Raw genomic sequence first — 17,207 nt, forward strand, 5'->3', positions numbered from 1 at the left:
CGATTGGCCAAAGCTTCGAACTCTGAAAGATACATTGTCACTGATGATTGTTGAGTCAACTTACTTAAGATACCAGTGGGATCTTCGTAAGTTGAAGATGAAAATGGTGTGTGGAGCGCATAAAGGAACGCGGGCCACGACAACAACTGCCCATTGCGATACATCCACTGGAACCAGGCTAACGCCGTCCCTTCCATGTAGAATGATGCGATTGTGAGACGTTCATGATCAGGCGTTGCGTGATATTCAAAGAATTGAGAGATCTTGAATATCCACCCAGTTGGGTCAGAGCCATCAAACCGAGGGACCTCGAGCTTTAGGCGGTGAACCGTACTCATGTTGGTTGTTGGTGCAGGAACGAACGAAGGTGAAGGACCCTAAGGATTGGCCTGCGATGTTTCCAACTGAGTCATCCTCTGGAGAAGCACGTCGAACCTGGATGATATTGATGATGAAAGCTTAGCGAAAGCGTCCTCCCATCGGTCAGTACTTGTTTTCGAACGAGTGTCGTCAGCCATGGCAACGATGATGAAAGCACTAATGTTAGTAGCTGGTCTTCGAGGCCCAGCAACCTCCTCAAAGGGAAAGAGAGATAAGAGAGATAAGAGAGAGATAGAGAAAGGAGTATTATTTCTTCTTCTCTTTTGCAAAGCGCTTTCAAACATTTATAGTTTGTTACAAAAGGAACCAAGCTTAACGACTATAACAGAAAGCCTAACTACCAGTTAGTTATTCTAACAGAAAGCTTCTAATGGTTGTATTCTTCTTGAAGATGCTTGCCTATTTCGTGTACGTGTATGGCTTATCAAGTACGTAGTCCTTGAGGTGCAAGGGAGTATTACTTTGCCTTTTGGGCTTTGCTATTTGTAGCTCGTTTCTGCTAGATGTATCAGAGGTCTTTTGGTCTTATTAAATAAATAATATTTTAAAAATATATTATTAAATAAAATATAATTAAAATTTATTTATATTTAAAAGAAATATTTGAGAATGAAATATATATATATATATATATATATATATATATATATATATATATATATATATATATATCAAATTACACATGTATAATACTAAAAGTGTTACACCTATTCTCATATGTTATCTTAAATTAATCTAACGCTTCTAGTATTTTCATTAAAGTGAGACACGTCAGTATCATTTTCCTTTTTGCATTCGCAGTCCGACTTGTCTGGCATATTGTCTCTCGCCTATTAACTTAATTTTCTGCCATAGGACTTGAATTGTATTCAATTTAAAATTGTCAAATTGATTCAAGCACTTAACACTTGAATCGTACCCAGCTTGATTCAAGCACTTTTGTGCCACGACCAATTAAAATTGTTTCAGTATTGATTTTAATCAAACCCAAATTCCTTAAATCGGAGAGCTTGACTATTAATTTCCCCAAAATTGCAGCACTTGTGAAATCATATCCTCCAATAATGACTATTTGGTAATGGAAGGTTTTTTAATCCACTGGAATTTTAACTATACGGAAATCGTACGTTAAAAGTGATTTTTTATTCTCCAAAGGATATCGAAGTTTCTTATTATGCAATTGAGTAGACGAGGTGGTTTTTTTTTTTTTTTCTTTTTATAATTATTGTTCGACAAGTGATTAGATTCAGGAGGACATGTGTTAGGGGTCACGTGACTCACTTTAGTGAAAATATTAGAAACGTTAAAATAATTTAAGATCAATGAATGAGAATTGATTCTCCTCCAAAAACAAATGAAACAGTGAAAACGTATTACACCCGAAATTTATTTCATAATAAAAATGATTGATATAGTAGTTTGAAGCAAGACAAATTCTTTTTAAGCTCATAAGAATCGATTGTTTGATATTATCAATATTGTTCATGATGCCTATACTACAGAGGTTCTAAAATTTAAGCGTTTGTTTACTTTTTTTAAAAAAATATAGTATTTTTAATGTTTAGTTTTATATAATTAAAATTTATAACAAATAAATATTTTAAATATAAAAATTATATTATAATTAAAATTCATAAGAATTATTGTTTTTGAAAAATAAATTCTATTTTAAATTTATGATAAATAATTTATATTGTAGTACAATGTTGTTTTTAATTATTTTCATTATTTCTTCTACCAGACAAAACTTTAAAATCAGGAAATAAAATGAAATAAAGTGAAATTTTTATAATTAAAAAGAAAAAATAATCGTAAAAACATAAGATATTATCTTTAAATCTATCATTTCCTAACTTCTAAACTGGCATTTGGTTGGGAGATTCCATATATTCTTCAAATCACCATAGATGTAATTGTCATCATCTGATTTGTTTTTTTTGTTTGCATTGTTTGGCCATTATTTTTCATCTGCTTAAAAGTTGAGCATATAGGCTAGCTATCCCTAAACATATGGCAACTTTGTTTAAACGCCAAGCTTTATCATCCTTTACCCACCCGAGAATGCTTGGCGGCAAATCCAATCACTGAAAACAGAAGATTGGTACTTCACAACATTGCACCATTGTTTTGCCCTCTAATCAAAGGCAGGGCCAAGCTATGTTGACCCAATTAGATTCAAGCATTTTATTTTTTATTTTTAGCAAAAGTTTTGCAACAAACTCATAATTTAATGTTAGTTTCAACATACAATAATACTATAGCAAAAATAGCTTATTATAAGTTAATAGGAAAACACTGTGGCATAGGATTTTTCTGACCTCGCGTATAAATAGGAATGAATCATAACAATGCTCAAACAAGATCCTGACAATCTCCAAAATAGTGGTAGTAACCAGAAGGCTGAGAGCAAAGAAAAAACCAAACAATGGGGCACAAGAACACAATTTTCTTGGCACTTATAGCTACCTTGATTGCAAAGGAAGCCTTTGCAGCACAACATGTAGTTGGTGGAAGCCAAGGCTGGGATCAATCCACAGACTTTAAGTCATGGACTTCAGGCCAAACATTCAAGGTTGGAGATAAACTTGGTATGTTTCTTTACATAATTATACATTGGTCTCTTTCGTTATATACCTTTGCATGACACCAAAGAAATTATCTTCTCTCAAAAGCCAAAACAAGATTTTCAAAAATGGTCTGTGTGACCATCATAGTTTTTCACAAATCAGAATATCAAAGATTGTAACAAAAATTGCAATTGCAACCAATATCACAATTTTTAACCTTTGTCTAAAAGCTATGATAGACAAAAATGAAAATCTTCAGGTTGTGTTGATAAATTTTGATCATTTTGTTATTATTACTATGATTATTTTGCAGTTTTCAAGTACAGTTCTTTTCATAGTGTGGTTGAGCTAGGCAACGAGAGTGCCTACAAGAATTGTGATATTAGCAGTCCGGTGCAGTCCTTGAGCACTGGCAACGATGTTGTGAAACTGGACAAGCCAGGTACAAGGTACTTCACTTGTGGTACCTTGGGCCACTGTAGTCAAGGAATGAAGGTGAAGATTACCATACGAAAAGGGAATGCTCCTTCCCCCGCATTGTCACCGGCAACATCTCCGTCACTGTCACCATCACTGTCACCATTATTGTCATCAACATCATTATCATCACCACCATCATCTTCTTCTCCTACAAATACTAATGCATCTTCGGCCTCACAATGCTTCACCTCTTTTATGTTCATTGTTGCATTATCGGTCACCATAATGGTGTCATTGTTTTAATCGATAATGTGAAAGATGGATTTATAAATGTTAAAAGTACGTATATAAACTTGTGGGCCATGGTGGCATGGAATTTTAATTTATCTCGGTTGTATTCACCTAATTCGAAGCAAGTTTGTCCCTGATTGAGCTGGTTACGAGGCAGAGGAGGGGCATGCATATGCTTTTCGTGTAATATTAAATGTACGTGTATATCAATGATATTTTTTTTTCCTTGTATCTCACTTTGCTTAATTTTATGATTATGAGTTCTCCCTATAAAAGGAAAAAATGATAAATTAAGAGACATTAAATACAGGGCTAGTCCTTACATTTTCTTTTGGCTTTAGGCGTAATAATATATAAGGACCATTATATATACTAGCAAAAATAAAGGCGTGACAGCAGTTATAGATTTATATTTCTATTACGCTAAATCTAATATTGTCATAATTTTTATTATGCTAAAATTAATTTACTGCTTATTCTAATTGATGTACATCAAATTTATAATCGTACACATATGTATATTAATAAATTTAATTTGCTTTTTTTCTTCTGAATACCCATCAATTTATAATCTTCCCTTTTCTCTCTTCTCCTTCAAAACTTCTCTCTAAAATTTTTCTCTTTTTTAATAGAAAATGAATTCATAATCTAAATGAAAAGTATAAAGACGGATAAAAAAAATTGAAAAGTATAAGAAAAGCCATAAAAGTATGAAGATGCTTATTCTTTAATATAGTAACTATGCCAGATATTAATATAGAATGTGGAAGATATTAATATAGAAAGTCGATCGTCTAATGAGTGTATGACATAAGGAAATGTTCGTTATACATTAAAAACTAATTATTAAAAGTAAAGGAAATGTTCGTTATACATTAAAAACTAATTATTAAAAGTAAACTTAGCTAAAATACTTATGTGTTTAATGTAATGTCCTTCATTAGAGTAATCAATTTATATAAAACTGGTCAGTAATCCGTGCGTACACACGGGCCACTCAATTAACCAAACTTCAAAGGTTGATGTTCATGTAAATTTGAAATCGTGCGTATGAGTAACTTGATTTAGGGATTTCAAAGGTTGATGTTTATGCGAATTTAAAACCAGGGCATACGCATAGATCACTTGATTAAGGAAACTTGATGTTCATGCAAAACAATTGTTTCAGATGATAAAATTAACAAACTATATTAAGATGAATCTCATAAGATTCAAACATAATAAACAAAATAAATGTTTAAAACTAAAAGGGTTAAAAAGTAAAAAAAAAAAGTGTAATTAAATTGAGAATTAAAATTTCAAATAAGTCAAATAGTCTTTTTTTATAAATATATGACAGCATGTCAATTATAATATAAATTACTCCATATTTACATTTGTCACGTCACATAACAATTGTTAATTTACACTTAAACACTTGAATTTCAAACACCTCAACAATGACCACACTATTTCCTCTAATTACTTGCAATAAGAGAGAAAAATTATCAATTTCAAATCCATGTTCATATTCTATTAACTGTACTATCTTAACAACTTAAATTTAAAAGATAATGCAAAAAATAGGTCTCACCACCATTCCTATGGGATTTTTCTTATTGTCATTCACTTAACCACCAAAAAAAATTTAAGTGAAAAATGAGAGGAACGCTAATGTCTTAAAATCCCGTGAAAAACATAAAACAAACAATAATAACTAAATAATAATGATAACACATAATAATAATAATAATAATAATAATAATAATAATAATAATAATAATAAAATTAATTAATTAATTAATTAAATACAAAAAGAGAAAGTAAGGAAAATTTCTAATTTTCATTGCACTACCGACGTGATTTGTCTCCCATGTGAATCTCAGCATTAAAGTTGATAGAGTATTTTCAATTACAATAAATAAGAAATTCAGAATAATATAATTTGTTTTTACCCATAAATATAAAGAGAAATAACTAAAATACACAGAAAATCAGAAATATATTATGTAAATAAAAATGCAGGAAGCAATTAGTAAATCAACAAGATAAAAATAGTAACATTATTAATTAACTGAAAAAGAAAAAGGCGATTTAAAAAATAAAACATCAAAAAGGATATATAATAAGTTAAAAAGTCAATAAGATAAAAAATAAACACACTTGCTAAAGTTAAATCAACAACACATAATAATAATAATAATAATAATAATAATAATAATAATAATAATAATAATAATAATAATAATAATAATAAATAATAATAATAATAATAATAATAATCATAATCATAATAACAAAATAAATTGATTAATTAATTAAATACAAAAAGAGAAAGTAAGGAAAATTTTTACTTTTCATTGTACTACCGACGTGATTTGTCTCCCGTGTGAATCTCAGCATTAAAGTTGGTAGAGTATTTTCAATTACAATAAATAAAAAATTCAGAGTATAATTTGTTTTCACTCATAAATATAAAGAGAAATAACTAAAATACACCGAAAATCAAAAATATATTATGTACATAAAAATGCAGGAAGCAATCAGCAAGATAAAAATAGAAACATTATTAATTAACTGAAAAAGAAAAAGGGGATTTAAAAAATAAAACATCAAAAAGGATATATAATAAGTTGAAAAGTCAATAAGATAAAAAATAAACACACTTGCTAAAGTTAAATCAACAACACATAATAATAATAATAATAATAATAATAATAATAATAATAATAATAATAATAATAATAACAAAATTAATTAATTAATTAAATACAAAAAGAGAAAGTAAGGAAAATTTCTAATTTTCATTGCACTACCGACGTGATTTGTCTCCCGTGTGAATCTCAGCATTAAAGTTGATAGAGTATTTCCAATTACAATAAATAAGAAATTCAGAGTATAATTTGTTTTCACCCATAAATATAAAGAGAAATAACTAAAATACACAGAAAATCAGAAATATATTATGTAAATAAAAATGCACGAAGCAATCAACAAGATAAAAATATAAACATTATTAATTAACTGAAAAAGAAAAAGGTGACTAACCCTTTATTCTTTTTATATAAAATTTTTCAAACCCCACCAGAAAAAGAAAAACTACTTGACATATCCTATTTTATACATCCAGTTTATCAAAACATGGGTTTTCAATTTAATTATAACTCATTAAGTATCGTAATCAAGTGACACAGACACCCTCTTGATAATTTCATTTTCATCCGGAAAAGGGAAAACTACATTGCAATAGAAAACTCTCTTTCACTCTCAGAGATCAAACTAACTTATATATGATCAATACAACATATATTGTAAAATAGTAATTATATATAATATTTTGTTTATTTCTTATTTCGCTGATCTTACTACTACACCCTCACGGGTTGTCTTGTTATTTATTTAGTAAGTATTAGATTATTTTTTTTTGCAAGATAGGAATAAAAAATGTATTTTTTGTTTTTTTTTTTCTTCTAAGTTATAAAAATTATAAATTTGCACTTATTTAAGCACAAGATAGTTATGTTACAGACCAAATTAAAGATATTAAACATAACAAATATTTTGTACTTTAAGAAAATATAAATTATTTTTTGTTGTTTTTTAATTAGAATTTTCATTTTTATTGTATTATATATATATAATACAATAAAAATGAAAAGAAATTAATATTAATTTATGGATAAAACTAAAAAAAATGAATAAAATAAGATAAAATCCTCCAAAATCCTTCTTTGATTTGAACTTATCTAGTTCAAAATATTTTTTTTATTCAGGGAAAAATAATTAAATAAATCACATCTTAATAGAATTGTACGTAATGATCAATAAATTTTAATTTTTTAAAAGGAAGCAAACATGCATGACTAAATAATAATAATAATAATAATAATAATAATAATAATAATAATAATAATAATAATAATTTATCTATGAAGGGGAAAATGATGCACATATATAATTAAATTTAGATCTTGCATCCACATAAGATGTTACATTAAATAAAAGCAGAACAACACACATGTTGTATGTAGATCCTTCTGCTTTCACACAACCTAAATAGTAGCTTTGTTCTGCCAATATCTTTGTCAAGTGTCCAATAAAAGCACGAATGTGAGTATGCTCACCAATTCCAGGTATCTTCAATATCCCCTGTTGTTCTCCAACTATTTCCCAGAGTTTTGGCCCAAGTTGCTGGGTCTTGCCATCCCTTATGTTTGAGTAGCATTGCAGCATAAAATATTTAAGTCAATTCTTAGGATATACAAATTGCAGAAATAATTAGAAAGATACTTAGTGTAAAAAGAAGAAATATAGTGAAATGCACAATCAAAATCTTTGGATACGAATTAGTTTATTCACATATAATAATCTCTCTTATCATTTCATCCAAATTAGTTTATACATAAGCTAATTTGAGAAGATTAGAGGTCTTTCATTTAGCTTCTCCAAAAGCTTATTTTAGCTTGTCATAAGCTAATTTTGACTTATGAGAGAAGCTTACTTCAATTTACCTTCTTATTTTCTTCTTCTATAAGTGCTTATTGAGAAGTTTTTCCAAACAGAGCCTTATTCATTTTCAGCATGTGACAATCAGCACCTTCATTCTTCTATCAATTGAAAATGAGTAAAAACACATTAAACTAAATAAATTATGAAAATCATAAACTACTATGGAGTATCTAGTAAGCAATATCCACACATTGTATTAAAAAAAGGGTCGATTCACCAAGTAAAAAAAAGAAAATCAGACAACGTTCTTCCTGAAGCAAATTTGTTTCATCTGCCTCACGTAGTTCTCTACAAATATACTCAGCAGCCAACTTCTCACGGGCAAAGTTATCTTCCAAGCCATGCATGAAAAAATGATGTTCAATCAGAAATTGAAAATGAAAACAAAACTCATAAATTAAAGAATTTAATAGGCATGCATTGTCAGCATAATCAATCAATCAGAAATCATGGTAAGATAGATATTATTATTATAAAAGTAAAAGCAATAACTGAAATTAAAAAAAGTTTACATTGTCAACGCACATATTTTCAGCTTTTTCCTTTCTATTTATGGAAGGCATAAGTTAATTACATGGAAGTGTAACAAAGAGAATGACTCCATTTTCTACTTCACTGTCCATTGCTTATGAAACCAGTGTCCTTTCAGTATCTACACTTTGTTTAGGCTTCAGAGGTGGCGGCAATTTTTCCAAAACCCACTCTGATGAAGAATCAAGCCACAACCCTTTACCGGTTTCTTTGTGCTTGAAATCGGGAGCTTTTGCATTCCTCTGATAATCAAAATGAACTACTAACTCAATACAAAATTTTTTAATAAAGTAATATAAACTTGTAAAGATTTAAGAACACAAGGACAAAACAGAAAATGGGATTACCTTATTTAATCTATTATCCCACCAGTTAGCATAGTTTTGCACCAAATCATTACAGGGCTCACCACCATCACCTGAGACATGTGTACTTTAAAACAAAATATGATGCATAAATGGAAGTAGGACATAAGGAATAATCTTAAGTGGCACAGGAAAAACAAACATGACAAATTGAGAGCATCTCCAGGCTACAAAATCAAAAATATAAATTTGTTTTTTTTAATTAGATATGAACCCCAAATCAGATTGAGAATCTGTTTGAACCAACTCTATCATGCATCTCAAATATGACTCTATCTATGATGGATGAGGCCTTTATGATTTATACAGACAGACAAACCTTTTTTGGATATAGCAGTTGGAACATCAAATTGAAGTCCTTCCAATTTAGGCAAAACCCACTTTTCATCCTTGCCAAGCCAGAGAGAATTGCGATCCTTGCGTTTGAAATCAGGGTGCTTTGGTTTTACCTGTACTAAGTAAATAGAGGTGTAAAAGGATGGATCCCCAGATAAACGAGTCAAAAAGAGAAAGATAAGTCATGAGTCAGTCACTACTAATCCATTGCCGTTTGCTTTCACGGAAATCACGTTACTGCATGGGATTATCTAGAAGGTCTCTCCAGGGACTCGGTGAAGAAGAATCTGGGTTTTTCTTTGCACTGGCTGTAAAAAAAACAAAAACAAATTGAAAAATTTTGGAATGTTGAAACAACCCAACTTTACATTGCATTGGTTTATTCTAAATCAAAAACAACTACTTATTGTGAAGTACTATATATATTATTTTTATATTATAATAATGATATATAATATATAATAACCTAAATCCAGCAAACAATGTTAGGCAGTATGAGTAAGAAATTGTATGAGTAAGAAATTCTAAAAGGTAGGGTCTCCATGTACCTACCTACTACAGTGTGAGAGAAAGTCTCAGCAGCGAGAAGCCTTGCCATGACTTCCATTCTCCCACTTCTCGGAAATTCAGTTATTTTATTTTTCACATTTAACATGGGCTCATTCTGATTTATTACCTGTGTTCGCCCCCACCCTATATGACCAACCATGCTTGTGCAGTTGTGCCTCTTAACCGAATTCTAAGATTCTCCAAGGCTATTTCAGACACATGCTTCATCCACCACAAACTCGAAATGTGGGTGTTATTAGGAAGAAAATGATCAATTGGCTTCTAAAAGTTTAGACAGAAAAACAATATCTAATGTCTCAATAATTCTTGCATGCCAGTCAGAAAGAATCAGGTCCACAACCAACAATTCAAGTCCACAAAGTACATTTTCCTTGTACCAAAAGAAAAAAGAAGTAAACATTTACCACTGCTCAAGCAAACGGCCGGTTCAGTAGTTTCCTCAAACCCAGAACATATAGCAATTATAAAAACTAATTTTGTTAAACATCTATATATTACTACACTGATACAATGAACTAAATAGCAATTATAAAAGACAGTACTTGGGCATCTTGCTCTTCTTTCAAAACAGGATTATCGGTATCGGCGTCTGGATCTCCCATGCACTTTTCAATCTTTTCCGTATTGAGACCTGCAGATATAGAACAAACGTAATAGTAAAGTCATTATCAACCATGCTGTAAGATAAAAATAGCGTGCGATGGTGATTTATTTACCCAGTGATTTAATAACAGCATTTGCACATTTCTTGTTGTACTTCTTCTCCTTCATTTCAAATTTTTGTTTAAAAGGTATATAGTTTCCATATAGATGCCGCATTTCAATTCATCATAGGCATAAGGAGACACCAAAAAAAAAAAAAAAATGATTGTGCTAGCTAATCATATTAAACTTAGCATAGTTCTAAAAACATTGCATGCTATATCATATATGAAATATTGGTTGAGGCACACCTTTCAAGTTACTATTTCTTTATCCTCAAAAAGTTACTACTATTTCTTTGTTCTTAATCGAGGGGGAGCCAGGGGGGATTCATTGCTTCAGTTTTGAACTATTGATTTCCAGCATTTAATTGCATGTATTGATAAGTATGGATGGGTGGTAAGCTTTCATTTTATTATATTGAAAACAAACCTGAACAGCAGATATACTAATGGCTCCATCCAAAACTCCAGGACAAATTCCTAGACCCTGAAACCAAATGACAAAGTGACAGAAAAACAGTAAGCTAAGGTGCAGAGCATGGATGTCATTTTTATTTTGTCAATAATAACTCATTCATTACACACAAACATCATGACCAAAACACACACAGAAGAGTATTATAAGTTTATAACATAAATTAGAACACAATAACATTGAGCAGGAACAGCAATTGCAACAGCAATAATACTGATTAAGCAGAAATAAGGTGAATAGTATTGATATACCTGACCCATGTCACCAAGTAAAAGGTCACCCTCAACCTCTCGCTCCACCGCAACATCTTATACATTTAACAAAAATAAATAGAATTAGCAACAAATATATAAAAATTCAAAATAAATAGGAATTGATGCTGAAATATCAAGCCCAATCCAATGGTGTCCATTCTCCGAGATTGTCTCACTGCTAAGTCCCGATCCACAACCTACATCGATTATTCATAAGCCAATAAAATTCGACAAAAGCGACAAAGAATAGCTAAATTGAATTAAAATTTAAATTACCAATATCAAGGTGTAAATAGAAATAACAAAAGAGAAGAAGAGTGATAATTTAGAAATCAACTCCAATAGTACTTACGTAGCTGTTGACCTAGGAGTCATCTTGAAATGAAACGAAGAAACAAAGAAAGTAAACAAAAAGAGAGATTAGGAGAAGCAAATAAAGTGATGACTCACAACGAATCTGAGAAGCAAGCAGGATTTTCCAACGGAAGAGTCGCCGATTAGGAGAAGCTTGATCAGATAATCGCTGAAACCAAACCAAACTCCAAATTAAACTCGGAGGCTAAATTTATAGTCCAAAGCCAAGCACAGAAAGAGAAACTCGGTTGAGTGCAGGAACGACGGCGAGATAAAGGCGAGATAAAGCATGGCTACCCAACCCATCCTCAAAGCCAAACCAAAATCGTAAAAAAAAAAATAGAATGAAGATGAGAAGAGAAGCAAAAACAGAAAATGTAATTTAGAATACGTGTGACCTAAAAAATTAAGCCAAGATAGTTGGTTTATTTTACTTGTGGGCAGAAAGAAATAAATTAACTTAAGAATCCTTGTCCCTTGAAAAAAAAAAAAAATCCTTGTCCCTTACAATTTCCACAAAAAAAGAAGAAAGAAGATTTTTCACCATTGACTACGCATTGAAATTTCAAGCTTCTCCTTCCGCCAGCCAAATTCCACCGAATCCGTGGATCATAGTCCATAGTTCAAAGAATATAAAATTCATGGCCCAGAAAAAAATCTTCCGTTTTTCTTGTCATTCAAAGCAAAATAGAAAATAAAAATAAACAAATAAAATACCTTCTCACCTTTTTTTTATATTGTGAGAGAAAGAAATAAAGTTGAGTGTTGAGAATACCGTTTCTTCCAACTTCCACGGTCCAATAATTTTGATTCAGCCATTTTTGTTTCTTTTTCTTTTCTTCTTTCTTCGGTTCCTCACTTCTTCTCTTTTCCCCAAAACACAAAAGAGAGAGAAGAAGAAAGAATAATGGAGGGTGAGGGTGCAGCAGTGTGGCGAGGTGCGGTTTTAGGTGGAATAATCTTCTGGTAAAGAAGAGAAGGGATGAAGAGAGAGGACACATCTCAACGTCACAGAAAAAAGGCAGCACAGCAGGCAGGTGACACAAAACAAAGCAATAGGTGGCACAAAACCAAAGCAAAGCTGGAAGGCTATAAAATGACCAAAAAAATAAAAAAAAATTGAACAGGTGTCAAGCTCTCAGCTATGGATATTTTGATAAAAAACCAAAATTTTGAACAACTGTCAACCTCTCAGCCATGAATATTTCAGTATTTTCAATTTTCTTCTCTTTTATTATATAGATATTGATTTGTTAAAGATTAAATTTTAAAAGCCAACAAGGCCTTAAATAACATTCTAGACATATTAAAATATCCAATATAATCCATTTGTATATTAACTTAATCTTGAAATCTAAAACTCAAATGATTGTTAACGACCCTAAATAAGAAAAAACAAAATCTATTCAACCACAAATGATCTTTTATTTTAATAAATCCTAACCAGTCTAAAATCAAACTAAATAAATGAGATGGTAATTCCAGTGAATAAAACACTCAATTATAAGATAGTTCACAACTAGTGTTGTTCTCAACCAACACGACAACCTGCAGACAAATCAGCCATGGTACTTGCATTCTTCAAAAATAACACTAGTAACAATATAAATATCTTAAAATAATATTTTCTCATAATTAGAAATTATAACATCATCACACAAGCCTTTCAAGTAAAAATAATCAAACATCAATTAATGCTAAATCAATCAATTCCAAGGCATTCACATAGTAATATTCTTCTTCCTTGAAGAAAGTTACCTCAATCTCTAGTGGGCATAAGCTAATCATATGGATCATCAACTCAATCTCATGTTGAGATATACTCCTTTATTGAAGAAGTTAACTCAAATATAAATTGAGTGCAATAAAAAAAACAAATAGAAAGTGAGTGTTACATTTGAAAAAAAAAAAAAAAGACAACACATATTAAGTGAGTAAAGATAAATTTGCATTCCATGTCCTACAATATACGGATGAGGCTTAGCAATAAAAATACATTATCTTAAGAATAGGGTACTGAACTTTCATGCCTTTTCATACGCTTTCATCAAATTTTCAAATCAGCCTATTAAATTTATCAAAAGAAAAAAAACTCATTTATAATACATTGTCGAAAAAAAATCAGCCTATTGAATAGGTGCTCCCACCCAAATTAAACCAAAGCCTAACCAGAAAAAAGTATATACAAAATTATTAAGGGATTTGTTTTAAGTACGGAAATTTTACTGTGATATATGGATGGCAAAAATAATTTTTCTACTGGTAATAATTTTAAATGTTTACATCAATAATCTAACAATTTATGAATTTATGAAAGACAAAAAAAAAAAAAAAAACTTAGCCTGATTAGTTAATTGCTATGGGTTATTGGGCTAAATTTGAGTCATAATCACAGTCAACATTTTTAATCATGAGTACTACTTAAATTTTTAACACTACAATTGAAAAAGTTGGCCTGGTAAAAACTAGACTTTTCTGTAACGAATAAAAACATAGTACTAAATGACAAGGAAGAGGGGGGCTAGAAGGACTTATTCCCAAGGGACATTCGTTTAGTACTAACTTACCCAAATCAATGGATTTTTAGAACCTCAAGATGTAATCCATTTTAGGAGCACAGAAAGAAGAGATGACTTCGTGGCAGAATTTTAGAGGCTTAGTCTGAGATTACTAAGATTGCTAAAGATAAATATTTTACATCATTAGCCTACGTTGCTTTGGATGCTTTATTAATTATCCAAATGCTTTCTTCTCAAACTAAAGTTATATAAGTATTGGCTTAACTAACTTAGTTAAGCATGATAGGAATTATTATAATTTTTTTTTATATCGTGTTCGATCCTAAAGATAAAAGAAAAAAAAACTAAAGTTAAATATAAGTTGGATCTATTTTATAGAAGAAAAAAAATAAATTTAAGTAAAAATTAATTTGTGTAACTTAAAAATTATATAAAAGTTAACATGAAAAAACTTCTATATATGAGTTTATATTAGCTAATTTTAACTTATATAAAAGTTGTTTTTTCTCTTCATAATTTTTTATGAATAAAATTATCTGAACATGGCCAAAATTATTTTAGTCTTTTTAACTTTGTTATATTCCTGTAATAAGGGTATAACCTTATGTGCTTTTATGATGAAAGATATTTTAAATAATTATTAGAGTTATTACAATTTACAAGAGGGAAAAAGTGCAGAAATATCATGTGAATTCAAAAAATAAAATCAGTGTAATTTTCTATTGAACACATGTGTTCAGAGTCATCTTTTAAGCGCAGGAGCGTGTACTCAACAACAATGAGATAAAGACAAGTTCTCCTATTTCTTAACTCTTAAGGTCCACTATGAAGTTGTTGATCATGTTGTGGTTTTAGAATTAAATTTTAATAACATGTATTGCAAAATTGTCACAAAATAAACTAATAAAAAATCATCTATCATATGACTTTGTTAATTATAGACATGTATTATTTATTCTAGATTTAGGATTCCTTTATTTATTCTAAACAAGGAATCAATTCCCTGCACCGTATACACGTTCCAATGTAAAACTTTGTACTTTAAATTAAATTAAACATAGTACATCTCAACATTGTTTAGCTCAAAATCATTTTTTTTTTAAATTCAAATGGCCACTGAGATATCTTTTATTTTGAGCCTGTTCATAATAATTTATAAGCCACCAAACAGCTATCATATTACCACTCTATAAGATAGAACTCCAAGTTCTCATGATCAAGGAAAACTGAAAACAGTCTCAAGCAAAATCAACATAGATTAACACCATCAACCATCACACACACACAAGTATAGCTTGGTGTCCTAAACTCGTAATCACAAATGCCCTCCGAGAAAAAATATTTAGTCTTCTTTCCCCAACAGAGTGAGAAGGAACTTCTTGTAATCCAAAACAGGTTATATTACAATTATAATTTACACATCCAGTCACAGCACAGTCAGACAAACCAATCACTACACAAAAACTACAAATCTAAAATAATCAGTAAAAACAATGTGATGATGAAGTTACCGGTTAAATGCTTACTTCTCAACTACCAAATTCTTTCAATGACAACACCAAAAGAGAGCAGCAATCGTTCACTTTCTGTCACAATAACACCTAGGCAAAGAAAAAATCAAAACAGAAACAGAGTTGGCTTCAAAACAGAAAATCAAAACATAATGTAATTGATTTGAGCTGCAATTAAAAACTTGTAATTTAAAATGAAGAACATATGATACATTACAAGCAAGTTTAACAAATACTTCACAATATACCACTATCAGTCTATTATAGGCATTTCAAAAGAAGAATTAGGGTCATTATAAGATAATTGTTTCATGTCTTTCTCACCAACTCACAATTCTAAGGTCTAAGAACAACTGCCAGATACAAAAATCATAGGAATCAATAATAGAACAGTAAGAAAACATATCTCACAATATTACAGAAAAAAAACACTAATTAAAAAGGAGTGAAAAGTTACTAATGAATTAACCAATTAGTTACAATAGAATATTCAATGGATCCAAGTCCTAGCAGAAGCTAGTATAGTCAGTCGATAAAAATTAAGGAAACAGCTAACTAATTAAAGATACAAAAACCAAGTTCTTTACACTAGTTAAATTAAACACTAATACGGTAATACACAAAAAAAGCTTGCACCACTGGGAGATACAAATGCTAAAAATTAAGGAAACAACTAACTAACTAAAGATACAAAAACCATGTTCTTTACACTGGTTAAGTTAAATACTAATACTGTGATACACGAAAAAGCTTGCATCACTGGGAGATAGGAATGCTTACGGTGAGGAAAGATGGAGGGTGAGCGTTCGCGGCGGCGTAGGGTCGCGGAAAAGCAGTGGCACGGGGTCGCGACGGCGAGCTATGTTTGTGAGTGGGTTGCGGGCTCGTGGCAGAGAGTGGATCTTTGTGGCGCTGTGCCTGAGTGACTGACTGAGTGGGTCGCGGCATCGAGCTCGAGAGTGAGTGAGTGAGTGAATTCACAAAACCCTCTCTCTCTCTCTCTTCGCTAATTGTGGCTTTGCTTCTTTCTACGGAGTTCTTTTTCTATCTCTTTGTTTTTGGGAATTTTAATTTGTGCTGTGTGCGACTTTGACAGTTTGGAAGTGGAAGAAAAACACACTTTACCACTCACACACTGAAAAATAAAGCTCGCTACTTTTCTTTCTTCGAGTGTGTTGGCGACATGACAGGAGCCAAACGACCTCGTTTTGACTTTTTTTATTTATTTATATTTGGAATTTGGATTTTCTTAGAACATTTGGACTGTAGAGGCGCCTTTTACTTTAAATCCAGAGTCGCTCGCGACTCGTGATGGAAAACGAAGATACGATTACCAAGTGATATTTTCTTTTACCTTAAAATACATTATTTTCCTCTTATCAAATTTATTTGTTTATTTTTATCTTTAAAATATTTTAAATAAAACTTTAAACATTAAAAA

The 17,207-nt window shown here is 30.6% G+C and overlaps 1 protein-coding gene and 1 long non-coding RNA gene across 51 annotated transcripts; one reads left to right on the forward strand and one right to left on the reverse strand.

The window, feature by feature from the left end:
* The first annotated feature begins 2,739 nt into the window (after positions 1-2,739).
* Positions 2,740-3,808, forward strand: LOC100306337 (uncharacterized). The gene is made up of 2 exons (NM_001250307.2): positions 2,740-2,969; positions 3,262-3,808. The coding sequence occupies exons 1-2, from the start codon at positions 2,807-2,809 to the stop codon at positions 3,669-3,671; spliced, it is 573 nt and encodes a 190-aa protein (NP_001237236.1). The 5' UTR covers positions 2,740-2,806; the 3' UTR covers positions 3,672-3,808.
* Positions 3,809-7,568: 3,760 nt separating this feature from the next.
* LOC100779746 (uncharacterized) lies at positions 7,569-16,877 on the reverse strand. 50 transcript variants are annotated; one of them, XR_005891352.1, is made up of 15 exons: positions 16,547-16,861; positions 15,782-15,856; positions 12,462-12,825; positions 11,833-11,905; positions 11,380-11,579; positions 11,084-11,140; positions 10,492-10,580; positions 9,932-10,319; positions 9,580-9,687; positions 9,363-9,492; positions 9,026-9,096; positions 8,722-8,920; positions 8,336-8,478; positions 8,150-8,245; positions 7,569-7,845 (listed from the first exon to the last, which is right to left on the reverse strand). It is a non-coding gene; the product is annotated as an uncharacterized lncRNA (long non-coding RNA). The 50 variants fall into 50 exon arrangements; XR_005891340.1 differs by having other exon boundaries at positions 8,365-8,478; positions 8,673-8,920; positions 12,512-12,825; positions 16,547-16,860; XR_005891357.1 differs by having other exon boundaries at positions 8,365-8,478; positions 9,932-10,150; positions 16,547-16,860.
* Between the last annotated feature and the right edge of the window lie 330 nt (positions 16,878-17,207).

Source organism: Glycine max, chromosome 5 (assembly GCF_000004515.6).
Source record: "Glycine max cultivar Williams 82 chromosome 5, Glycine_max_v4.0, whole genome shotgun sequence".
In the NCBI taxonomy this organism is placed as follows: Eukaryota; Viridiplantae; Streptophyta; class Magnoliopsida; order Fabales; family Fabaceae; genus Glycine; species Glycine max.

Excerpts from the sequence above, each read along its gene's own strand:
- LOC100306337 (NM_001250307.2), top strand. The coding sequence starts at position 2,807 with ATGGGGCACAAGAACACAATTTTCTTGGCACTTATAGCTACCTTGATT. Across the intron at positions 2,970-3,261 it reads CAAGGTTGGAGATAAACTTG|TTTTCAAGTACAGTTCTTTT; the intron begins GTATGTTTCTTT and ends ATTATTTTGCAG.